The sequence below is a fragment of the Desmodus rotundus genome, chromosome 6 (genome assembly GCF_022682495.2).
Source record: "Desmodus rotundus isolate HL8 chromosome 6, HLdesRot8A.1, whole genome shotgun sequence".
Taxonomy (NCBI): domain Eukaryota; kingdom Metazoa; phylum Chordata; class Mammalia; order Chiroptera; family Phyllostomidae; genus Desmodus; species Desmodus rotundus.
The window spans coordinates 94,499,261-94,523,615 of record NC_071392.1 but is presented as its reverse complement, the minus strand read 5'-3'; the positions used below and the strand labels follow the sequence as shown (position 1 = coordinate 94,523,615).

Below are 24,355 nucleotides of genomic sequence, written 5' to 3'. Positions count from 1 at the left end.
TGAGGGATGGAGGTAGGGAGGCGGCACTGGGGTGGGGACTGAAGGGTCAGTCTCCCAGCTTGAGGGTCAAGTGTGGTTTCAGGTCAGCCTCACACACCTTGTTTCACCAGCCTTTGTTCCTTCCAGAAAAAGGCCCCCAGGGCAGGATACCCCGTGATGAATAGGCTGCTTTTCTGTCACAATATTGCTCAGTGAGATCAGGAGCCAGCCGCACAGTCCCCAGAAGGTCCAGTGTCACTGACCAGTGGCGCTTTCCTGGTGGAGGTGAAAGGGCGGCATCCAGGTGGGGTGGACGTGTGTGCTGAGGCCTGTTGGGGCGCGTGACCCTTGGGTGCTAGGACTTTGCAGTGACTGGTGCTCGGGAGAGTAGAAGTCCGAGAGTAAGACTGGTCAAAAGCAACAAGGGTCTGCTTCTGCTGGCCCAGCCTGATTCCAGGGCTCTGCTCATGGGGTCAGGTTGCGGGGGCGGGGGCCGGGGCAGGGATGTGTTCCATAGCACTGTCTCATACCCCAAACCCAAACAGTCAAGGTTAATGCTTCATCGTTGCTGCAGCGATCTCTGCACGTCTGGCGGGTGCAGAGGGCCGTGACGCTGCATGGAGGGCGAGGCAGTGCAGAGACTGGGGCAGAGGCCGTGACGTGAAATCTGAGGTCCTAGTGTGGGACCAGCCCCAGGCCCAGGAAGACTCCCATGTCCCACATTCTGTCCACCTAAGAGCACAAGAACACTCAGAAGCACCACAGGCGAGCTGTGCCGGGGAGCGAGACCCACTCCCCCAGGAAAGCAAGCATGGGAAGGCCGGGCCGGTGCGCCCCCAGCTGGAGGCAGTGGAACTGGGGTGCACCTCACTGCCTGGGCACAGCTCCTGGGGCCCACAGTGTGGGTGCGCAGAGTCGGGTGGGCGCCAGGGCGGTCTGTGCAGCATCCTCCACTAGAACTGCTGCGTGAGGCGTCTGTAATGAGGTAACACCTGGTTCTCGGGGAGATAGAGAGCCAGTTCCAAGGCCACGAGCACTGTGAACTCAAACCCGATTAGGTCCCGTCTGTTGAACCGAAACCTTTCTTCTAACTTCTGTGTTGAAGAAGAAAGAAGGGTTCAGTGGGGCCCCTGCTCTGGTTCCCATCTAAGTCAGCAGGTGGGGAGTGGGCAACGACCACTGCCCCCAGGGGCAGCGCTCAGCTCAGGCTTCAAATTCGAGCTGGGGTGATGCTGCCGGTGGGTCAGGATGCAGTGGTGGGGAGGGCGTGGGGGCTGGGCGGACCTGGGGGGGGCGTGGCCGGGGTGTGCGCACTCACGTCGATGAGCTGCTTCACTTCATTCTTGCGGAGGTCGCTGCTGATCTTGGCGGCCAGCAGCACGCACGCACCGGCACACAGCTTGCGGTTCTGCTTGTTGAGCTTGCCTTGCAGGACGAGCTTCTCGAAGTACACGTAGGCCATGGACACCGTCACAGGCTCCAGGTTGCACTCCTCAGAGAGGTTCCGCATCTCGCGTTTCAAACTGCGGGTTTACACAGGAGTCAGGCTGTCTCTGTGAGACCAGCTGTTCGTCTCGCCTTGTTCTCTTAAGGGCCGCTGCAGAGGACGGAGTCCCTGCTCTCCTGTGGCTGTGCAGGGAGGTCGCCACAAGGGCACAGGCACTGAGGTGTGGGTGTGCTGAGGTGGTGCCCGGACCACCCTGGGAGCCTGGGTACTGTGAGGGCTACTGGGGTGGGTTTTAGTGGGAGCTGGCAGGGCAGGGCCCCAGCGGAGGGCAGAGCCCCAGCGGAGGGCAGTGACAGGGAGCCCAGCTTCGGCTGGCCGCTCCGGCATCTGCCCGCTATGGGGCTGCGGGTGCTGGTGAGGGGGGCCCAGTGGGCGCAGACAGCCGCGGGAAGGAAAGGGGGAAGAGAGGCCAGCAGGAGCCCCAGGGTGGCGCACGGCAGAAGTGAGTTTGGGGATGCTCCCAGGGGGCCTCGCCCTCCCTACCTCCTGATTTTGCTCAGCGTCAGTCTGACGTGTGGGAACTTCTCCCGGAAAGTCTCATTCATGTCCTTCTTGAGGTCGGAGGGCTTCACGTACTCGATCACCGTTGTCTGCAACACAGGGGGCAGGAGGCTGGGGCCGGGCCGCTGCATGACCACTTCCCACTGGCCTGGCCTGCAAGCGTGGAGGTGCCATGCCTTCAGAGGGGCCCCAGGTCCGTGAGAACGACACACTCGGGACGGAGGGTGGCGGGCTGAGGCTGCGTGTGGGGACCCAGGCTGCGGAGTGTGCAGGCTGAAGGCAAGGGCTGACCCCAGGGTGGGCGGCCAGCACTGCTCTCTGGCCCTGCATGCCTCTCTGCAAGGTGCCGCCGGTGCCCTGGGGCTGGGGGCGGGGCGGCCCTGCTCTGGTGTCACTGGGCCCCTCAGGGCTGGGGCAGCTTGCCTGCAGCCCCCCACACCCGAGGCGCAGCAGAGTGGCTTGCGCCCACCATACCATGTAGGACGCGAAGATGAGGACCCGCTTGTGCTTGCCGCAGGGCCACTGCGGGTCGTCGAGCAGGTTGGGGTTGTACTCTAGGGCGTCCCCTGCGTCACCACCTGTAGGCAGAAGGCAGCCCTGACCCTGGGGTGGGGGTGGTGCTCCTCGGGTCACGCTGGGCAGGAGGTCCTGTGCCAGGTCCCATGGGGTGTGGGAGGAGCTCCCAGCGCGGGTGGAAGGGAAGGGCATCCTGAAGAGGATGTCCCAGCCCAAAGAGCCACCTGTGAACACAGCTTCTCTGCACTGCCTGGCTGCGTGTCTGCTCTGTTAAGAGTCCCTTCTGTCCTGAAAGGCCACTCCCCAGCCCCAGGCTGGCCTCTGTCTCAACCTGGGGTTGTGGGTTCAAATGTGACTCTGCTCTGCTGCCACAAGGGGTCACCCACGCGCCGGTGAGGGTACCTAGCTCTGTGCCGGTGGGTGCCGGCTTGGCAGCAGCGGGTTTGTATCTGGACGCCGGCAGAGCCCGGGGCATGCTGGGCCGGGGCTGGGGCGGTGGGCCGTGGCCGTCTGTCTTCTGTGTGACCAGGGCGTTGGTGGGGTACAGGAACTTGGCGTACGACACGACCTGGAGAGGTGAGCACATCAGCGGCGGTCCTGCTCCTCACTGCTGCCACATGAACGCGCCCCCTGTGACCTGGCTCAGGCTGAGGCTGGAGCTGCTCACCTGTCAGCCCTCTCAGTGACAAGAATATTCTAGAATGCCACCCCCGCCAGCCCTTGTCTGGACCTGTGACACAGGCACGCTCTCCCCACCTCAGATGCCTTTGCCCTCTGAACCCCAGGCCAAGGGCCCTGGGGTCGCAGGGCGGGGCAGCTCGCTCCTGCTGGCCCCTCGAATCAAGAAGATGAGAGGGGAGCCACGGCCACGCGCTCATTTTCTCCAGCATGTGAGCTCTGCACCCGCCCAGCCGTTTGCGCGGAGTCGGCTCTTGCCTTTCCGTCAGCTCCCAGCTCCACACCTTCCAGCTCAAAGACCATCTCGGAAGAGACGGACACGCCACCAGATGGGTGCCTCTGCTTCTGGCTGTCCACCCTCAGGTCACTGCAACACATGGCACACGGGGACTGTGGGCCCTCCCCCTGGCCCCAGCAGGCCCCCAGTCGCGAGGGCAGGTGCCACAGCGCTCGTGTCAGAGAGCAGCGGCACTGGCGTCACTGGGACGCAGGTGCGGATGCCTGTTGTAAGTGCTGCCTGGTCTCGCCCCTTCCCTGGACCAGGCTCTTCCTTTTAAAACGTCGGACGGCAACGTGGCCCCACAGCCCGGGTTGTAGCCTCATGCAAGGCTGCACTCCAGGGGTGACCCTCCCCCGCCCCCGCAGTCACACCAGGCAGGCGGTTTCTATGCCAGGTCCCAGGTGTCATCCCCACCCTGGCGGCTGTCCGCTTCTTCCCAGGTCACACACGGGACACAACTACCTGGCCAGGTCACAAGGACACACGGCAGTGTCCCTGTGGAGGGGAGCACCCCAGCACTGACTTTTAGGCAGCTCAAACAGAAGTAAGGCGCGTCATGCCCCCTCCCGGAGAACCAGGAGAGGGGCAGGTCTGCTGTGCAGACCTGGGGGAGGCTGCGGGGAGCCCGGCTGAGCCCAGCCCCAGCCCCCCGCTGCTCACCTGACCCGCAGGCCCTCCCCATAGGGCAGGACGGAGAAGGCCGCACACAGGGAGCGCTTGGCGCAGATCAGCACGATCCTGTGGGGATGGCGCAGGTCAGAACGGTGCTGCGGAGAGCTCCTTCCTACAGAGCCGCAGGAGACGGCAACCTCCCCAGGTTCCCAGTGGACGCTCAGGCCAGGGCCAGTGGGTCTGGTCCCCCGTGGCAGGGCCGAGGCTGGAGGCCAGGACCCTGGTTCCCAAGGTCGGGGTTTGGCAGACACACACGGCAAAGGCATGTGCCCACAGGGCCGCTCAGTTCAGGGAGCCCCTCCTCAGCCATCCTGGGGAGGCGGGGCCTAAGAGTGTCAGAAAGCACCCTGTGGCTGTAAAGGAACCTTCCATAAGAGCGCACCACGCAGGGGAGAGCCCTTGCACATCTGGGAAAGGCTCTGCCTGGCAAGGCCCCAGTCTGGCAGGGAAGACAACAGTCAGACTCCCCTCATGTCTGGGACGACTGCCCACCGAGTGCCCACTGAGGTCAGCCAGCCTGTCAGATGTGCCCGGGGCCCACCCCTCAGTCCCAGACCCAGCTGGTCATGCTGGGGGCCCTGGGGCTGTCCAACCAAGGCCACTGCTGGGAAGGGTGGACAGCTGGCAGCGTGGCCTTCAGTGGCAGGGGGTGCAGTGTGGGGACCCTTCAGGTCAGGGTGGGGCACTCAGATGCCTCAGGGCTGGCAGGGCAGGGTGTTAGGGGCAGGTGAGAAGAGAGGCCTTGCCCAGCGTCTGCAGACCTGGGACTCGGGGGGCCATGCCTACTGGCTGCACCCCTGGGGGTCGCTGCCAGGCTGGGGCTTTAGTTCGGCCTCCCATCTGCGTGTGGGGATGAACCCAGCCCTCTGTCCTGCACGCGTCCACCCGCACCGACGCCCCTTCCTTCCGCACCTGTGCTCATCTGCTGTCCCTGGGGTTCCGGGGACGGCCAGGGCAGGGGCTGCTATGGACCCGCGCTGGGTTAACGTGGGGGCGGGGCCCTACCTGCTGTTCCTGGTGTCATACTGCCGCATGTTCTTGATGAAGTGGGTCTTCTTCAGGCCCTTGTGTCTGGGGGAGCCGGGCATGTGCTTGGTTCTGCAGGCGAAATACAGGTTACCTGTCCCTCCTGAGCCCTCTCTGGCCCCCAGGGCAGGTGTGCAGGGCTGCAGAGCGGACCTTTACCTTGGAACTGAGGGACATCCCACCGTGTCTTCTAGGAACTCGAGGGAACAGCGCTGGGAGGCAACTCGTCTCCTGTGAAGACATAGCAGGGCTCAGTGCAGAGACCCAGGGTGGGCAGGGCAAACCAGGCAGGGGCTCGGGCTGCAGCGGTGCCCGGCCAGGATGGGGCTGGGGAGAGGAGCGCGGTCGGGCCTCTGCAGGCAGGGGTGCTGTCTGCTCAAGGGGCAGCAGGGGAGGCCTGCTGGGCAGATCCCGCGTCCTGAGGCCCCAGGTGGGGGTTGTGGAGGGGGACAAGGCCGGCCCTGCCCTGAGAGGATGCCCAGCTGGAGTGGCTGTCAGGGCTCGCACAGGGAAAGGAAGCTGCCTGGTGGAGAGGGGACCATCCCTGCAGGTGTCTGCCTCTGTGTCTGCCCTGCCCCAAGGGCGGGGCTCCCAGGCCCCAGGGTGGCCCCAAGGGGCTTTCTCAGCTCATTTCCTCAGGCAATTTCCCAGGCGGTGCAATGGCAGGTGCGTGCCTGGGGCTTCATTTGTGAGCCTGGGCCAGCAGTGGTCTCCATGGAGACGCTGGGCGGGTGCCCGGGCTGCTGCCCGCCCCCCCCCTCTCCCGCCAGCGTGGCCCTGCAGCTGAGCAGTACCCGCACACCCTAGCTCGCAGGGCCCAGCGCGCCGCTCGGGTGAACTCCAGGTCACGCAGGGACTGAGCCGCCTGCGGCCCCACGCGGCAGACTTCTGTCTGGGACTTTCCTCTACCTCCCCTTCCTTGTGCGTGTTTCGTAGATACGCTGGATACTCACAATAGCTCAACTGGGGAGGCAGTATTACCACCCTCTGTTTACCGACGTGCAGGGAGACTGAGGCACAGGGCTGGGGAGTGCAGCTGGGACCCTCCCCCCCCCCCCGCCCCGCACATGGCTCTGTAGCCCAGATTCCAGCCTGCCCCCTTGCACTGCCGGGACCAGGGCTCCTTCCAGACGCAACACACTTACAGCCTGGCAGAGATGTCACTGCCTAGCGGACGCTGCCTGTGGTGTCCGAGAAACTTCCCTCACCTTGTAACTGAGGACACACCCTGCCCAGGAGGGCTCCTGACACCCACAGTGAGTGAGGGGGCCAGGGAAGGCACTGCTGTACATAGGGTCAGACCACCCGAGAACAGGTGGCCCCACTGAAGTGACTGTTCTTCTACATTGGGCACGCAACAGGTGCCAATGCCAATGACTTTGAACCCTCCCCTGGAGCCCCTGGAGGGCATGCGGCCCTGCCCACACCCTAACTCGACTTATGACCTTTTAGACCAACAAGGCTGCCCCATGAGGGGCTCTGTCCGGCAGCCCACTCCCAGGATGGGACAGAAGCACCATGTCGTGGTACCAGGCGGGCCAGGGGGCTCCTGAGAGCCTGGTCTGACCCAGCCGCAGCCTAGAACCCGGTGTGCCCGTGTGTGCTGAGAGCTGAACTAAAAGTAAACACCGTGTGAGCAGTCCTTGGGGTGAAACGAGGGTCTTGAAGGCTCCCCGCCGTGGGCTGAGCCCTGCATTCCCTGAGCAGCCTGACTGCAACCAGAGTCTCCTGTCACTGGGCCACGGCCATCCTCACTAAGCCTTGGACACTCACCCAGCCTCACAATAGCCCCTGAGCAGGCAGTGCTTAATGCAAGTCCACCCCATGGAGGAGGAAACGGAGGCTCAGAGAGGCCGTGCCATCTGCTCAAGGTCACAGAGCCACTGGGTGGTGGGGCTGGAGTTCCTCCCACAGCTGTCCCCAGAGCCTGGGCCCAGCACCACACCATGACTCGGATTCTGGGAAAGAACCTCAGGCTCCTCTCCAACCCTGAAACACAACAGTGGATCCTTGAAGCCTAAAGCCAGGAGCCGGCAGCCACCTTTCCGAGGCTGGCCGCCCCTCACATACCGGGCAGTGACTCTGCCTAGGCCTGGGGAGCACAGAGAGAAACAGGCGGTCTGTTTTGCCCTGCTGTCCGCTGGGGCTGGGACAGCGATCCCCAGACACAAGGGCAGGGCCCCAGGAGGGCAGGAAGGGCACCTGGACAGGGACTGGAAGGCTAAGCAGGAGGGAGAGGCAAGGGGTGGAGGGACACAAGGCATTGTGGGTGCAGTGTGAAGGCCCCCTGGGGCGCCTGAGTCTGACCACACCCCGCCGTGTCCCAGTTCTCCCAAGCTCAGGCCCGCCACACACCCTCTTCAGAATTGGGCAGCGGTGCCCCAACCCCGCTGGCACCCAGGGCTCCAGGCCTTCCCCGCAGCCCCCCTCCCGGAGCCCCTCCCACCAGCACAGTTCTAGGGCCCGGCCGCTGCCTTGTCCACAGGGTCTGGCCCACAGACAGACCCCTAAAAGACGCCTGGCCTGCTCGGGACTCACACCGGGGAGGGGAGCAAAGCTGCATCTTCAAAGTGCTGTGGGTGCGGCCCGCCCAGCCAGAAGACCCCGGCAAACCCGAGGGTCAGGCTGCAGGTGATGATGCCAGTGCTGCCCTGATGACCCCCATGTGGGAGGCCGCCTCTGGACTCCAGGGCCCACCTCTGAGCCTGCCCACTGCCCAGCAGCTCTGTGCTGCAGACTGAAGGCCGGGCAGGGGCCGTGTAGGGGCCGTGATGAGCAGGCAGTCCGGGTGCCCAGGTCCAGGAAACCTGTCGCTCCTCAGGGTGAGGGCTGTGGGCAGGGCTTACCCCAGGGCCAGCCCGGGGTCGGGAGGTAGGGGCCAAGGAGGCAGGGTCACTGGATGCTGCCGTTCTGCTTCTGGTAGATGGAAGCGGGCGTCTGGCCCCCAGGGGCTGTGGGCAGGGGCACGGACCGCAGGGATTGAACTCTGGGTGGGAGCTGCTCCGGGACAGCCGAGGGGTCCCTGGAGATGGAATTGGGGACTGAGGAGTAGCTGCCGGCTGGGACGTGACAGGGCCAGGGATGCAGAGCTCAGAGGGGACAGTGGGGATGGGGGCAGCCTCGGTGCAGGGGGATGACGGTCTGCAGGAGACTCTGAGGCTAGCTGTCCAGTGCAGGGAAGCCCCTGGTCCACAGGGAGGGGTCGCCTAGATCAGAGAGTACAGGGGGAAACGGAGAGGCACCCGGGAGCCTGTGTCCTCTGTCCCGGCACTGGTAAAGGTGGGCTGGGAGGGGTGTCCCAGAGCTGCCGCTGGGTTTGGGGGCCAACAGCTCTGAGTAAACCCACATTCAGGGCACTGACAAGGTTGAGAGCACCATGACCCCCTGATTAGCTGCAGGCAGGATTAAGGGCCATGAGCCCGGTGCCTGGGGACTGATAGGGTGCCTGAGGAAACCCCAACACCATGTCCAAGGGGTTGGCTGAGCCCCTGATGACCGGGCCATGACATCCCAACCCTGTGCCTGGGGCTCACAGAGGGTCAGGGTCACCTCCTGCATCCCGACCGGGCGTCATGGGCGGTGGGGCTCCCGATGACCCTGCTCCCCAAGTCCTGTGCAGGGGGACCCCAGACCCCACCCCGGACTGCCGGCCCCAAGTCACCGGGTGCCCGCACCCCCGCCCGACCCACTCACCTGTGGCGCTGCGCGTCCAGGCCGAGGCCGGCGGGCGCGGGCGGGGGCACGGGGCTGAGCAGGCCCTGGGGCGCCGAGGCTCTGCTCGCGGTTCCGGACGGGCCCGGCGGGGCGGGGGGCGCAGTCTCGGGCCCCGGGGGCGGCGCCGGCGGCTCGCGGGCCTCGGCGGGCGGCGGCGGCGGTGGCTGGGGATTCTCGCCGACCGGGCCCAGGCTTGGGGGCCGCCCGTCCAGGGAAATATTGTTGAGGAAGAAGAGCGCGGCCTGGCGGCGCCGCGAGTCCCCGCGTCTCCGCAACGGCTGCGGTGGGGCCCTGGCGGCAGGACCTGGGCCGGAGCCGGGACCGGGGGCCGGGCCCGCGGCTCCACCCGCCGCCGCAGCGGCCATCCTCTAACTGAGCCCGCGGGCGGCCCGCCGCCACCCGCGCGCAAGCGCCTCGAATCGCCGCCCATTGGTTGCGGCGCGCCCTCATGCAAATATACCTCAGTCGCGCTCGGCAATTGGTCAGCAAGGAGCCGTGGGAGGGCCGCTGAACTAGGGGACGGCTCCGTTGGGTCACTGAGGTGGTGTCCCTGTGCCCGGAGGGCCCGCGCGCCCATCATCTGCTCGCCCGCGTTCCTGCCGGTCCTGGCCCGGAGCCAAGCGACGACGGGACCCCGGTATTGAGTCCCCTCCTCGGAAGCCGGGCTCTTGCTGGGCTGCGGGGTTCGTGATCGGTCTCCGTCGAGACTGCGTCTTCAGGCTCCAGCGCACTTCCCCTCCGGGTGTGTGCTGCGTGGAGCCTGAAGCTGTGTCACCTGCCGTGTGCGAGGCCCTTCAGTGTGCAAACTGCTGTCTTTGCCGAGGATCCCCAGGCTCCCGGAATGGCTGTGGGGCACCGCGGCAGTGCCGCCGAGGCAAACCCCTTAACTGAAGCGGGGAGGAGGGTCTGGGAGGGCTGGCAGGGCGGGGCGGTCCTGCCCTTCCCCCAGCAGCAAAGTGATCCAGGCCTCAGTTTCCTCTTCTGCACCCGCGTCTCTCTGACGTCAGGGGTTCAGGCTTAGGTGCTGCCTTCGGGTGGGGACAGCGATTTCAACCCAGGGTGCAGTCAGGAAAGCACTGGCTCCGCAGGGGGCGTTGCCAGCGCTGTCTGCGCTGGGCTGGAAGCCGGCGTTCGCCGCTTAGTTGTGCGGCTCAGCAATACCTCTGCGGGCGCTGCCCGTCGCCCCACGGCCCTGGTCAGCGGGGAAGGGGCGGGCGCCAGGAAAATGGGAGGCGCGCCTCTGGTCTCGAAGAGTATGAAAGGTCATCGCCATCACCGTCGTCAATCAGGGCCCCGCTTCACGGCCCGCTCCTTTCCGGCCCCTGACCCCCCTTTTGCCTGGGGATGTCTCCTCCGTGTGACCTTCACTGGCTAGCAGAATGAGGCCCGCTCAGTGCCAGTCTGTCCTCTTGCCTTTCCCGCCACCCGTCCACATCGCCCACAAGCCTTCACCACCCAGGCCTGCAAATCGCATGTTCTCTTTTATTTGATTTTGGGAAAATCAATGCCACCTTCAGCAGCTAGGAGATTTCAGGCACACGTGGACGCCCGCCCCCACCCCCGCCCCCTCCAACTACTCTCTTGGGAATTTCCTCTCTGGACATTTGGATCAAAGTGTGGAGCAGCGCCCCCGTTAGTCGGCCTGCCCCCCAGTTTGCCCCAGGCCTCATCCAGGCCAATCATTGCCCCATGCCTTGCCTCTGTCCTGGAAGGGGCAGCTCTCAAACTTCCTGCGCAGGGGAACTGCCTCCCAGAGCGTCTTAAATCCTGACCGGAGCGTCTGGGTGGGTCCCAGACGCTGTTTCAGCTCTTCTCCTGGAGGCCTCGGAGGCACGCCCTCTGGAAGGGCTGGGGAGGCAGAATGTCCTGGGGGCTGCGGGCGGAGCACTGGGTGAGCTGCCCTGCAGCATCAGTGGCAGATGTGGGGCCAGGGACTGGGGGGTGTCTGTGAGGAGGGGCTGTGTGAGGGCCTGTGCCCATTCTCAGTGCTCTTCCCCGACGTCCCCAGAGGGCACCCTGTCCCAAAGCCCTGCTGGTTTTGGTCCTGCCCTTCTGTAAGGGAGTGACCTCCCCGGCCCTGGACACATTCAAGAGTCACCTGCGCCAGCCGCCCCCGACCTCGCTAACCACACATGCCACCCTTCTTTGCACCTTCATTCTCCCAGCGCCTCCGGGGGACCCTCTCTGCGGAGGCACCGCCCCGCTGCCCGCGGCCTCCCCAAACTCCCAGCGTCTGTTTGAGGGACTCCACCACCAGGGGGCGCCCAAGACCGCCGCTTGCAGCTCCGTGCCCGGCGAGGACGGGAAGCCGGGAGCGCTGGGCCAGTAGGGTCTGGGATGGTCGGAGGGGACTGGGTGGGGCGGCGCTGCCCAGTAAGGGCTGTCTGTGCGCTGCAGTGGTGGAGCTGGGCTGGGTTTGAGGATCCCTGACGCTTGCACCTTCGAACCCCTGCTCTGGAGCAGGTGCTGGGGAGAGGGTTGGGTGGCAGGTCCAACGGCTATTCTTGGGAGGACTGTGATGGAAGGGTTCGAAAGGCTCCCTCTTGTCTTTCCCAGCCCCTGTGCCCACCGTGAGGACCCAGTCCCCTTCCCCCTGGGCCGGGCTGTGCTGACAGTGTGGGCTGTCCGGGCCGCGGGCAGTCAAGTGGGTGGGCCGTGGTGCCTTGGCCAAAGCTCTGTAGGTCTTCCCCCCAGCCGCTGCTGCAGGATGAGGGGCCCTCGTCCTCAGGGTCTTGGGCCCCCGGGCCCCCGGCTGCCGTCAGGGGCTCCCCTGGAGTTCCTTCTCCCTCAGGACAGCTTCTTGGAGGCTGAGGGAAGTGGACTGAAGTTAGGCTTGGACGCCCAGTGGTGGTCTTGCATGTCCTCCCTTGAAATGACACTGGAGTCTCCCCAGGGCCTTGAGGGCAGTCTCTGGACATGGGCACCTGAGAACCCACCCTGGCAGGGGTGACTTCTCATGACAGCACCAGACACTGGAGCCATGGGGCGGATGGTGAGCCCTGCTGGTCTGGGGGGAGCAGAACACTCTCCAGCTGTGTGACCCTGAGGCTGGCCAGGCCAACCTGGGCCTCCCTCGCTGCCTCAAAGGGGGCAGGGCATGTGCTGGATGTCCCAGGCTGACGGGCAGTCACTCCCAGAATCCCCGAAACACTGGCCAGGTACCTCCACGGGCCTGCCCTTCGGCTGGGGCCATGGGGCAGGCACCAACCCAGGACCCACAGGGGCTGGGCCCCAGGCACATGGCTGATGCTGAACGAGACTCAGACCTGGGTCAAAACCTGTCGGAATTCTGACCCCGGGACCTGCTTTGTGACCTTGGGCGAGTTGCTGCGCCTCTCTGTGCCTCAGTTTCCCCACCTCTGAGACAGAGGTCTTCCACGGTCCAGGCCCAGGAGCAGTGTGACTGGACGCCACTGGCACCACAAAAGCGTGCCGCCCCCGTGCCGAGCTGTGCAGTGCCCTGCCTGGCACGTAGCGGAGCTGGCCACAAGCTGGGCCAGGACCCTGTTCTTACCAACTGCCAGTGTGGGTGCTGAGGGATGCTGGCGCCTGTGGGGGAGCCCCTGTGCTGGCTGTAGGGCAGGACAGGGAGGCTTGGAGTGCAGGGTGGGGCAGGGACCTGCATGTCCCTGTGGACCACGCCCACCAGGACAGTTTCCAAATAGTGCCCAGCAGGAAGTGCCTGGAAATCAGACAGGTGCGCCGGCCCTCCCCATGGCTCACCCCGCAAACACAGGCCTCAGTCACCTGCGAAGCAACAATGGTGCCTTGTGGTGGCCACGGCCTGGCCTGCCTGGGAGCAGACCGGCCTGCACAGACAGCCGGGCGGCGCCCCTAGTTAGCCCAGGCGTTCATAGGCTCTCAGGCTCCTGGAGGCCTGGCCAGAGCTGCCTCTGTGGCCAGGGCTGGAAGAGGGGGCAGTCCTGATGCCCGCAGGCCGGGCTCCTGCTCCCACTGCCCTGTCGGGAGGAGCCGGGCCCACAGGCACTGCCCTCGGCACACATTCGAGCAGCCCCCATGTTCCCAGCAGGAACAAGGACACCCTGCACCCCAGGTTCTTTGAAGGTGGTCAAGAGGGTCCAGGAGGCCCCACCCCTCCAGGGTGGAGGGGCTGGCCGGGCTGGCAGTGAGGGTCCTGAATCACCCCAACCCCACCTGGTCCCTCCTGTTAAGGGAGCACCTGCTCCAGGCAAGCTTCGAGGGCTGGTTTCTGGGCTCCCGTCAGTTTGAGGAGGCTGTTCCCCAAGCGCCCAGAAAGGTGGGGTGGAGGTGTTGGGGTTGCGGTGACTCCCCACCCTCCCTGATCCCCCACCCACCCCTGGCCACTTACCTTTGTCCCACTGGTCAGAGGATGGGGCCTGCTTCCTCTTTGGGGGACGGCCCTGCCGGGGCTCCGTAGTGCAGAAGCACCTGGGCGCCTTCTTCGGTGTGCTTGGCAAGGCCTCCTCAGGGCTCAGGCCCCCCTGGTGGGGCGAGGTGTGGTCAGGGCCAGGGCTTTCCCCCGCACCTGGGGCAGCCCTGGCTGAGGGGGAGCCCACCTGAGCCTGGGACCCACCTCACTGTCCGAGGCATCCAGCACGTCCCGCGGGCCCAGCTTGTCCGATGCCTGCGGCTGTGCCTCGGGTGTGCTGAGCTCTGCAGGGCGCAGGGTGGAGGTCAGGCTAGCGGCGGCCTGGGGCCCAGCGGCAGCAGGGCTCTCTCTGGCCGGCCAGCCTGGGAGGAGTGAGTGGCAACCACTGTGTGGTAAGGAAACTGAGGCACAGAGGCTGAACACCCTGCCCCAGAGCCGTGGCTCCAGCGCCGGTACCAGGACCCCACCTGCGGGGGTGTCCTCTGGCCTAGCTGCTGTGCAATGGGGAGCCCACCTCCTGCCCCCAGACCCTAGTTGCTAGGACGCTCTTCCCTTCACGGCCTGTGGTCAGAGTTGCGCCTGCCCTGACCCCCAACTCCTTTCCAGCTCTGCCTTTGGGGGACCCAGGGTTTGGCCCCGCAGGCCCAGGGGGCTGAGCTGGGCCCTGAGACCCCCCCACTGACTCCGACCACTGCACCTCCCTCCCCTCCTGTGGCCCCACTGCTGGGTCCTCATGGGTACAGCCTTACCCGGGGGACCCTCGGCGTCAGGCCGCTGTGGGCGTGGGGACGGTTTTGGCCTCTCTCTGGACTCATCTGTGAGCCTACCTGGAGACAGCAGGTTGGGCTGGGGCCCTGGGAGAGGCTGTGTGGGGTCCTGGGGGGAAGCGAGGTAATGGCTTGGGCTCCTTTGAGTTCATGCGGGTGCAGCCAGTGGGCCCTGTCCCAGCTGCAGCCTGGGGGTCAGATAGGCCACCAGGCACCCTTACCAGGAATGGCTGCCAGGCTGCCAGCCTGGGTGCGGGTCCAGGGAGGTAAGAACCGGGTGGGGACTCACCTTGGGAGTGCGGGGCTCTTCTGGCTCTGCTGCTCTGGTTCCCTTGGTGCCATTGCTGCGTCCCCAAGGTCCAGACTGGGCGGGTGGCTCCGCTCCCTGGGGTGGCTCAGGACTGGGAGTGTGTGCAGTTTGGGGACTGAGTGACCCTGGCCGGCGGCCTGTGGACTCGGGGGCATCCCGGCCCCGGCCCCACTCCGAGAGGTCCAGGGGCTTGTCTGGAACGTGGTCCTGTGTGGTCCTGGCCTCCTTCGCCCTGGGGCTGCTGGGGCCACTGGGGCCTGCGGGTTGTGGGTGCCGCTTCCCAGGTAGGGCTGCCCTGGTCACCTCACCCTCTGGCCCCTCGGAGTCAGAGCCGACTGGAGGGGAGGGCAGTGTCTCCCCTGGCCTGTGGGGGCCCCTCAGCCTGGCGCCATCTGCCTGTCCCTGCACCCGCAGCTGCTGGGCCAGGAGCAGGGTCAGGGCCCCCTCCAGCCTCGGGCCTCGAACATCCACCAGGGGGCCCGACAGGCCTAGCAGGCCTGAGGGCTCCTCCCAGGCCTCGGCCTCTCTGGCCTTCAGGCCCTGGGGTGGGGGGCCGCCAGGGGCTGTTGCAGGGCCCCGGGGACTGCTGTGGCAGCTCCGAAGGTGCAGGGCCAGGCGGTGGTTCAGGAGACAGAGGCGGTCAGCCTGGAGGGAGTGCTTCAGGGACTCGTAGGTCACGGAGGACGGCCGGGAGGCCCGCGGGAAGCTGGAGGGTGGGGAGAAAGAGGCCCCATGACAGGACCCGCTGGAGTCCGCCATGTCACGGGGGCCCAGAGAGGTGTGGAGAGCTGCCCAGGTCACGGGACGGGTAGGGGAGAGGGTAGTTCCCGCCCACCAACCCCCATACCGTCCCCGCCCTGGAGGCCAAGTCGTGGGGCCGCCTGGCCAGCGGTGACTGGAGCGTGGGGCTGAGGCTTTCCCTTCCAGCCCCACCTCCACCCCGCAGGTCCCCCGCCCCGCCCTGGCTGTTCAGGAGGTGTCCCCATGGGAACTTTGCTGCGGGTGGGGACTGAGAAAGTTGAGGTTCAGAAGGGCAGAGCCCCTCCTGGGCCACGGACCCCTCCCCAGTGCGGACCAGATTGGAGACAGGTGCTCAGCCGAGGCCACCCTGGGGGTGGCTGTGGGCAGGACCGCACCTGTCCAGGGGTAGGCTGTGCTCGTAAGGCGGGCTGGGTGGGCCGCTGAGGGCAGGGGGTGTCCCGTTGGAGGAGCCCCGGTCAGTGGAGCAGGCCCGGGCGCCCGGCCGCACCACGGCGATGGTCCCGTGCAGCTGGTTGGAGATCCGCTGGGGACTCTGCACAGATGGGGGAGGGTGGCAGTCAGCTGGGGGGGCTGGGCCGTGGCCCCTGCTCTCTGTGCGACCTTGGGCAGGGCACCAGCCCGCACTGCGCTTTGTCTCCACCCGCGTCATGCGGAGCCCCGTGATCCCAGTGTGGCAGAGAGGACAGGCACGCAGCACGTGGGGCTGGGATCCCTGGCACTCACCACGTCTGGGGCCCGTGTCTCGGCAGGGTTGGCGCTCGGGGAGATTTTGGCCCCTGGAGACATGCGGTATGCCGGCTTCTCTGTGGGAGGAAAGCGGTGGCTGAGGGGACTGGTGGTGAGGCGGCTCCGACCCCCACCCCGAGGGCTCCTCAGGCCTGTGCTGCCCGCCCTGCTTGTGGACCCACACCTGGGGGGTAGTCCTCCGCCTCCTCTCCCGGCAGCTTCTCTGCGGTGGCCTTCCGGGCTCCCGGGGAGGTGCACAGCGGGGGTGAGGTGGTGTCCGGGGTGCCCTCCCCACACGGGGGCTTGGGCCTGTGACCCGAGGGGAGGGTGGGGGCAGTGCCCCCAGAGACAATCAGAAAGGCCAGGGAGCCCCCCTGGGGTCCCCGCTACCACTGTGTGGGGGACCCAGGCGACCCGGAAAGAGCTCTCTTGACGCTGCCCAAGACCCCACCTCCAGGGCTCCTGCTGTAGGCTGAGCAACCTGCCTCAGAGTCAGCGCCCCCGGGGCAGGGGCCCAGCCTGTTTCTAGGGGTCCGCTGGGCTCCTGGCTGGTTACAGGACCCCTGTGCGTGTCACTCTGAGGTCAGGAGTTGGCTCTGTGGTGAATGGCCCGGGGGACTCCCACCCCAGCACTCGACCTCCATCCACCCCTGCCTGGTCCTGCGCCCCATGCCCCTCCTCCTGGTGCCCCATGGACATGTGCTGGGTGGTTGCTGTGAGTTGGGGTACGAGGGGTCAGGGGGTCAGGCCACTGGCGCCTTCCCCACTCACCCCAAGCCCCGAAGCTGGGTCACCTCTTCCTTCAGGGTCTCATTCTCCTCCTGCAGGCGGTTCATCTCATTGGCTGCAAAGGACACAGGTCAGACAAGTGGGGGCGGGAGGCGGGGAGGGGCCCTCACAGCTCGCTGCCTGAGGGGGTAGTTGCTTGTGACTGAGTGAACAGCGCCAGCCTTAGGGCTGTGGGAAGAGATGGGGAGCCTCCTCCCAGGATCTTGTCCCTGGGACGGCCCCCCAGAAAGAAGGGGGCCTGTCCTGCTCACCGCAGGGAGGAGGGCGCTGAGTCGAGGGCCGGGACGCCCCAGCCCAGGGGACTGATGAATGAGGGACAAGCTGGAGCAAGCCGGGGAACTTGAATCATTGGTCTGTAGATTGGGGTGTGGGTCCCCCCCCACAGAAAGGAGTGCCTTCTCCCCTTTCCCCATGCCAGGCGGGGCAGGCCCAGGGGGCGGGGCACGGGCACCCTGGGAGGGGACGGGCAGGGCTCACTGAGGATGAAGATGTGCTGCAGGTGCTGGAGGAGGGAGTTCTCGAACTCCTGCTGCTTCTTCCGGGCCAGCTCCTGCGTGACCGTGCAGCGGTCGCACAGGCCGGCCCGCAGCCTGCAGGGCAGGGCAGGAAGGGGCTGCTCTGAGGAGGGGGACCGAGGCCCGAGGAAGGGCTGGACCCTCCAGGGACTTGCCCCTGTGGTCCCCAAACCGTGGCAGCCCCCCCCACCCCCTGCCCGGTGAGTTCAGGAACCAGGCACAGTCCTGCAGTTTGCTTAAGGCTCTGGGCCGGGGTGGGGGTGGGGAGAGGAGGCTCACTAGGGGGCTGTCTGGTTCAGTTTATTTACTGCCAGAGCTCCCTAGACTCCTTCTCCACGGACCCCTTGTCATCATCCCCTCTTCCCTAACTGCCACCCCAGCCCACCTGTTCTCCAGCACCCGCACGTTGTCCTTCAGGGCCTTCTGCTGCTCCCGCAGCTGGTGGTTCTTGGCACAGAGCTCCTCCACCCTCTGGGCATCCCTGTGGGGGTTGAACCGAGGGGGGCTGCTGCTCTGCCCGGCGGGCCCCACGCTGCCCCCAGCCAGCCTCTCCCAGGGTCTTGGGCTGGGTCCCGCCGGGCGTGCCTACTGTGGGGGCTTCCTTGTGCATGGGGACCATGCGTGTGGGCCATGCTTAACCCAGGCCACCAGGGTGACTTCTGTCTTGTCCCGAATGACAGAACGGGGCCCCGCTGGGGAGCCCCGGGGAGGCCCCTCAGGTCTCTCATGACTTCTGTTCCTATTGACAATTACGGGACATCTTGGGCCCCGGAGTGGGCGTGGCTGGCTCAGCCCCATGAGGGCCCCTTGCCGTGGTGACCTTGGAGTTTGCAGCCCAGGAGCATGGGCATGACGAGGACCGGCAACTCCCTCCCCTGCCGCCCATGCTGAGCCTGTTTCCACTTGTGCTTGGGGACGGAGTGGCACCCTGGCGTTGGGGGGGTGGTGATGGGATGGACTGGCCAGCTGCTGTCCCTCACATCTGTTCCTGCGGGGCCGGGCCGTCCTGACTCACCGGCATCGCTCTGAGTTCAGTTCTAGAAGCTTGTTCTGCAGGCCTGGAGGATCGCGGAAGGGGCAGGGGGTCAGGCCAAGCTGTGTGGCCGGCCAACTCCTGTAGCAGAGCCCCAGGTACCTCCTGTCCCTCTCCACACCCCACCCCTACCCGGGTGTCCCCCTGACTCTCCAAGGCCACCCCACGTGGTGGGTGCCCAGTCTCAGGAGTGCTCAGCCCGGCCCCAGTGTCTCCTGTCCCCTCCCCGCTAGGAGCTATGGCTCTGGCGTCTGTCTGGAGATTGGCCGCAACCGTGAAGCTGGGAGAAGCCCACCACTGGGCCAGATCCTGGGAGGGGTGTTTTTTTGGGGGTGCAGCTAGTGCTGGAATAAGATGGGGTCTTAGGGGAGACCCTGGCAGAGCCCTCCTTGCCACCTCGCTGTGCTCCAGCCTGGCCTCGTTGCCCAAGCAGACCCTGCCTCTCTAGGTCTCTGGGGAGGTGACCTGGGCCCTTGGGCCCTCAGGCGTGTGCATGGGTGCTGGTGGAATGGTCGGTCTCAGGAGGGCCTGGCCCAGGCCCTGAAGCGTGGGGAGTGCAGGGTCAGGTGGTAGTGGGAGGGGCAGAGCTCAGCCTGGGTGTCCCGGAGGCAAACAGCAGATTTCACATCTGTGCCTCCGGACCCGTGAGCACCCTCCCAGAGGCAGGTGGCCTCCCTCCTGGGGGTGCTGGGACCCCCGCGTTGGGTGGGAGAGGTTATCGGCTCTCTGCAGTCAGGTCGGGCTAACCCTTTGGGAGACCACCTGAAGGACCACCCTTGGGACACTGGTCTGAGTCTGGGCAGCTGGACGCGTTGGCACTCAGGGCTCTGGGCCTGGCAGGTGGGGCCCGAGGTTTGGGGGCGCCATGTGGGAGTGCCCTGGCCTGGCCTTGACCGTTGGAGCATCTGTCCAGGGGGAGCCGCCTGTGGGGACACCCACCCCGCCCACCCTGCCCCCGCACGCTCACCCAGGACCTCCTGCTCGTGGACAGCCTTCAGCCTGTTGAGGGACTCCATGAAGCTGTCCATGGCCCCGCTGCTGGGGTGCGGGACCGCCTCTCGGCCTTACTGCTGCTCAGTCTCCAGCCTGTGGGGCAGGAAGTGGGGAGGGGAGCACGTTGGCATGGGAACGGCCTGTGGGCCACCCCACACCACTCCCACGGGGTCATGTCCACACAGAGGACCCAGTGGCCTCGTCCACATTGTCCCGCTCTCAGCATGCGTCCTGTGGGGAGCTTGGTGTGGACAGGAGGCATGGGGCCTGTCCACTCAGTCTCCGCTACCTCACCCTGGCCTCAGCGCAAAGCAGGCCCCCTCTCCCCACACTCCCATGGCTGTGGATTGGCCCCAGGCCCAGGAGGATGGGCCACAGGCTGGGAGCTGTGGCTGGGCCTAGCCAGGCCTGTTGTTGTGTGGGGTGCCTGTGACATGCTCTGTGAACCCATCAGCTGGTTGCAACATGCAGAGGCCTTCTGGGGAAGCTTCTCTCCCAGGTCCTTCTCAGAGGGGTTGGGGGCGCTGTGGGGCACCGGGGCCTCCCGCACTCAGACCTCTGTCCTGGCTCCTACTCGCTCTGCCTGGCTTTGCCGTGCCCCGGCCGGGCAGTGTGCTGTGTGTGCATGTGCATGCTTAGTGTGTGCACATGTTGAGCAGTGTGCGCATGTGTGTGCTGTATACTGTGTCCCGGCTGCACACGTGTTACCTGTATGTGTGTGTATGTGTGTGCGTGTCGGGGAGCTGAGGCCCAGGCTCCCTGGGCCCACCTGGGCTCTGAGAGCTCCTGGTACTCCTTCCTGCCCCGGCTCTGCATTGATCGGCCGGGGTGGAGCCTGGCCCCCTGCATCCCCACCAAGGGCGCCTACCCTCCAGGGCCTGCCCTCATCCTTCTGGGTCTGGCCTCCAGGTCTGGTCCTCGGCCTGAGGACCTGGCTGGCCACCGGACCCTGTAAACAGGCCGCCTGCCCCTGCAACTCTAGAACCCTCTCCCCCTGACCTCCCACACTGACCCCTCGGGAGCGACTATTGGCTGGACTCCTACTGTTTCCAGAACCTCGTCTTTCCCTCCTCTGCCATGCCCACCAGGTCCAAGCCACCACTGGACCACCACCCGGGACTGGGGCCCGTCGCCCGGGCCCCTGTGTCCAGCTCCCTTCCTCCGCCCTCTCCCTAGGACACACTGTGCACTAGACCTCTGCTCGATCCCCCATCGGCCCGTCGCTGGAGGCCACGGCCGCCACAGGGCCTTGAAGATGTGCGGGAGCTCCCAGAAGCAGCAGCCCACAGTCCCAAACGGGAACCCCCAATGCCATGCCGGATGTCCATGGATAGAGCAATGAATGTCCCCAAGTCATCTGCCATCTCTGTGCGACACAGGAGGCCAGCGCACACCCGAAAGCCATCTCGCTGCACACCAGGGCCCTGGAAGTAGGGGCGGCAGGCTCCTGGGGGTGGGGCTGGGGACCGCTCTGCCTGCAGGGAGCAGGCCTTGAGACTCGAAGAGAAGCCCAGGGCAGCGAGCGGGGGCTGGGGCTGCCTGCTGGGAAGCAGACTGGGAGCCGGGCTCCTGGCCAGGCCCTTGCACCTGGGTCTAGCATCAGAGCACCAGGAAGCCTGGACTCTGGATGCGAGACTGGGCCTGGCTGGAGGATGGGTCGAAGCCCTGTGCCCTGCGGTGTCCGCAGAGCCGCCCTAGCAGGGTGCTGGGGTGTGGTGAAGAGTGGAGGGACAGGAAGATGGGGCTCCCCAAACTCGTTTGTCAGACCTGCCCGGGCTGCGGGCCACCCCGGGCACTGGTGGGAAGTGGGGTGCCCGCGTGGCGGCTCTGTGCTGGGCGGTGAGGCTCTGGCAACGCGGGAGGGAAGCTGCCACTGGGTCCAGAGGCTGGTGGGGCATCGGGAAGCTAGGGCTGGAACTTTCTCTGAGGCTGTGGGGGGTGCGCCCTTGCCCTTTGGGGACCCCGGCTGTGTCCCGCTGGCCCTGCTGTGTTCACTGTGCAGATTTTATCTCATGGTGAGGCCCCTGGAGGGGAACCCTTAGAACAGGGGGCCTCCGTGGGCTCAGGTTCCTGGCAGGCGGGCGAGGACGGCCTGGGAAAGGCTGAGCCGCAGTGCCGGAAATTCTACCCAGACCCGCCCGGCAGGCGGCTCTTCCCTCCAGCGCCTTTGGTGGCCCGTGGGTGGGGCTGCCTCTGATAAAGGACGAGCCTGAGGGAGCCTGCAGTGCTGTGGGCCCAGGATTGGCTGTGTGGGCCCACGAGAGGCAAGCAGTGTCCCCAATGCTGTCCCTGTGGTGCCCTCTGTGGGCCCACTCACTTCCTGCCGGGCTTCTCCTTGTGCCCCAAGCTGCCCTGCTGGCCCCCATGGCTGCTCCTCTCAGGGTCCACGGCGGACAGCAGGGGACACTCGCCTGCGTGCTGAGCAGGGGGACAGTGCGGACAAGTGTCCTAGGCAGGGCTGTGCCGGCGGCTGTCAGCAGAGCAGGGGCCCCTCATTTCCCAGGGAGGCCCAGGGCAGTAGGGACAGAGTGATGTTCTCAGGAGGGCAGGTGACCAAAAAGGATTTGGCTAAGGCCAAGTGGACAGTGTCCCAGGCGTACACTGTCCTGTCCACCCTCCTGGAGTGTGGGAAGGGCTGGGGAGGGGTTGGGGGTGGCGGGAGGTGGAGGCGGCCCTGCTGCTTTGGGGAAGAGGGTGGTGGCTGTGGGCAGAGTGACCCTGGGTTGTAGCCTCCTGCTGGGAGGTCAGTGGGCTCTGTGTTTGCCAGGAGTGCCCCGCGTAGCTGGGGGCTGTGGGTTCGGGGAAATCTGAGGGTGAGGCAGGCCCCCTCAGGCCTGGGGGCCCTGTACCTGTGAGGGTGGCCTGAGTTGCCCTCGGGGGTGGGGTGGGAATCCAAGACCTGAGTTCTGCCCCTTAGGGCCCCAGACACATGCAGCAGCTCCCAGCCCCCCACCTGGGGCCATCCCAGCTGGGAGGCCTCAGCTGGGGCCGAGCCCCTGGGAGAAGCAGGTAGAGGGAGGGGAGGGAGGAGCGGGCAGGGTGGCCACACTGACGCCCCTGCCCACTTGCCCCTCACCTTGAGCAGAGCCAGCTAGTGCAGAGCGCCCAGGCATGGGGGCGCAAGCCACAAGCCTGTAGCACTGGTGGGGACCCCCATCCTGCCTCTTCCCCCTGTGCAGGCTCGGGTGAGAGGTTTTACCTCGAAGAGCCTCAGTTTCCTCATCTGGGGGGTAACGCTACCCCATCCCCCATATCAGGGTGTCGTGAGACCACTTCCCCGTGACACCTGCCCGGTGACAGTCTCAGCCTGGTGCCTGTCAGGCTGAGTGCTCAGTTTCCTGTGGTAGAAACCCTGTGTCCCCCATGAGTGCCTCCCTCACTCGAAACCCGCAGGGGCCCCCTCCCTGGGACCACTCAGGTCCCACTGCCACGAGGGCCCTTTGCTGGGGGACATGCCCCTGCATGAGGCCAGGCCCACTGTCAGAGCCGCTGCATGTTCTCGGCCTGAGTTACCGAAGCACCTACTGCGTGCCGGGCTCAGCATGTGTGTGTGTGTGTGTGTGTGTGGCTGTCTGAGGTGGGCTCCTCGCCCCCGTCACAGATCCAGCCCCGAAGCTCCCAGCGGGTGCGAGGCTCCAGGGTCTCCGTCTGCCCTCTGGGGGTGCCCTGAAGCAGGGGCCGTCACTCACTGGCTGAGCCCCAGCGTCCCTGCTGTCAAGCAGACAGGTGGGGAGCCCTGCCCTGCGCTCCTGTCCACCTCGGGCTGTCGGGGCTCCTCAGACACCCTGGGCGTTCCAGTGGCCACCTGACCAACAGGCGGTCAGTGGCCAGCCTGGGGCCCCCCACGCCAGGTGCCCTCACACACGGTGGCCTGGTGGGTCTCACGCTCACCCACGGACCAGCCATGGCAGCCGTTTGTGGATGAGGAAGCTGAGGCTCAGGGTGAGGACACCCATCACAGGCACCAGCTCACAAGGGGCAGAAACAGGGGTTCCTGGTGACCTCCCGGGCCAGGGCAGGGTGGCGGGTCCTGTCCAGAGACACGTCCCTGCCGGGGAGGTCTCTACCAGACACAGGGACCCGTAGCATGCGTGCTCAGCCGGGACTCCTCCCCCCCACGGACAGACGGGACCCTAACACGTTAGCACACACCACGGCACATGAGTGTCATACGCTCACGTGCCACCCTCAGGCACCGCCCCCCGCACACACATGTGCATGCATGCTCGTTTGCGCTCGTGGTTGCAGACCCCACATGCACACTCACACACGTGCACAGAGGGCAGGGCAGGTGTCTCCTGGGCTGGCTGAGGCTGCTCTGCAGCTCAGGTAACCATGGGCCCTGCAACCTGACTTCCCGAGGGTGGGCTGCCTGCCGCCTCCCTGAGGCCTGGCTGGGGGAGGCTGACTAGGACCCTTCCCCCCCAGCTCTTTGTCACTGTTCCCCAGAGACACCAAGCTGAGAGCAGCTGTGTCCCGCCGTGCCCAACTGCGTGGGGGACCACGCACCCTGCACCCCCCCACCCCCAGGACTGCACCTTTGCCCTGTGAGGACCCAGCTGTGGGGCAGGCCCCAATGGAGTGCCTGGCCAGCCCCTTCCTGGTGCCCTGAGCCCTTGCCGGCAGCCTTGCCTCTGCACCCTGGCCCCTGCCTAGGAGGCCCTCCGGGCCCCTCCCCCACTCGGCTCCTCGGACGAGCTATAGGCGGCTGCGCCCCTCTCCAGTCCAGCCAGCCCGCCTCCTGCCCTCCTCTTGCCCAGAGTGGAGGCTAGGGCGCCCCCAGCAAGCACCCCCACAGGGACCCTGGCCTCTCCCCTGCCTCGGAAGGCTGGAGCTGTGGGGCCCTGGTCCCAGGCACTCACATGGCCCCTCGCCCGTGTTGACCTCCGCAGCCCGAGCACCCACCTCGGAGACAGCAGGGAGCAATGTGTGAGCTTGCACAGGCAGCAAGACACGATTTTGGCCAAACCCGCTCGACAGGTTCCAGGCCGTCCCTGCCAGGAGCAGAAAGGAGGCAGAGACCGCCTGAAGCCGCCCAGCGGGTTCTGCCATCAAGCAGAAAGTGGCAAAACGGGTCGGGCTTGAACCCACATAGAGATGGAATTGTTTCCCCATAATACCCTGTGGCCCCGGCCTCTGGCCAGTTAACAAGGAGAATCCGGGCTTCCGACTCAGGGCCAACGGAGGTGGGGAGGGTGTTGGGGGTGGGGGCGGACAGGAGGGAGCTGACCTCTGG

General features: G+C 66.2%; 2 protein-coding genes across 14 annotated transcripts; both read right to left on the bottom strand.

Annotated features, from left to right (window-relative positions):
- Nucleotides 1-467: 467 nt before the first annotated feature.
- On the bottom strand, nucleotides 468-9,250 carry CABLES2 (Cdk5 and Abl enzyme substrate 2). Of its 2 annotated transcripts, none has more exons than XM_024559456.3 (10): nucleotides 8,853-9,250; nucleotides 5,319-5,390; nucleotides 5,139-5,231; nucleotides 4,122-4,199; nucleotides 3,440-3,548; nucleotides 2,906-3,071; nucleotides 2,462-2,565; nucleotides 1,970-2,076; nucleotides 1,298-1,502; nucleotides 468-1,073 (listed from the first exon to the last, which is right to left on the bottom strand). In XM_024559456.3, exons 1-10 carry the CDS (start codon nucleotides 9,236-9,238, stop codon nucleotides 933-935), a joined length of 1,461 nt encoding a protein of 486 aa, XP_024415224.3. In that variant the 5' UTR covers nucleotides 9,239-9,250; the 3' UTR covers nucleotides 468-932. The 2 variants fall into 2 exon arrangements, with proteins under 2 accessions (XP_024415224.3, XP_053782881.1); XM_053926906.1 differs by having other exon boundaries at nucleotides 468-954.
- Nucleotides 9,251-10,341: 1,091 nt separating this feature from the next.
- On the bottom strand, nucleotides 10,342-24,155 carry RBBP8NL (RBBP8 N-terminal like). 12 transcript variants are annotated; one of them, XM_045194841.3, is made up of 14 exons: nucleotides 24,025-24,155; nucleotides 19,094-19,212; nucleotides 18,109-18,151; nucleotides 17,479-17,574; nucleotides 17,056-17,168; nucleotides 16,561-16,633; nucleotides 15,974-16,098; nucleotides 15,787-15,866; nucleotides 15,438-15,595; nucleotides 14,281-15,007; nucleotides 13,974-14,100; nucleotides 13,429-13,586; nucleotides 13,204-13,336; nucleotides 10,342-11,680 (listed from the first exon to the last, which is right to left on the bottom strand). In XM_045194841.3, exons 2-14 carry the CDS (start codon nucleotides 19,152-19,154, stop codon nucleotides 11,661-11,663), a joined length of 1,914 nt encoding a protein of 637 aa, XP_045050776.2. In that variant the 5' UTR covers nucleotides 19,155-19,212; nucleotides 24,025-24,155; the 3' UTR covers nucleotides 10,342-11,660. The 12 variants fall into 12 exon arrangements, 11 of the variants coding, with proteins under 11 accessions (XP_045050776.2, XP_045050775.2, XP_024415637.2 ...); XM_045194840.3 differs by having other exon boundaries at nucleotides 23,982-24,072; XM_024559869.4 differs by having other exon boundaries at nucleotides 13,429-13,508; nucleotides 23,982-24,072.
- Between the last annotated feature and the right edge of the window lie 200 nt (nucleotides 24,156-24,355).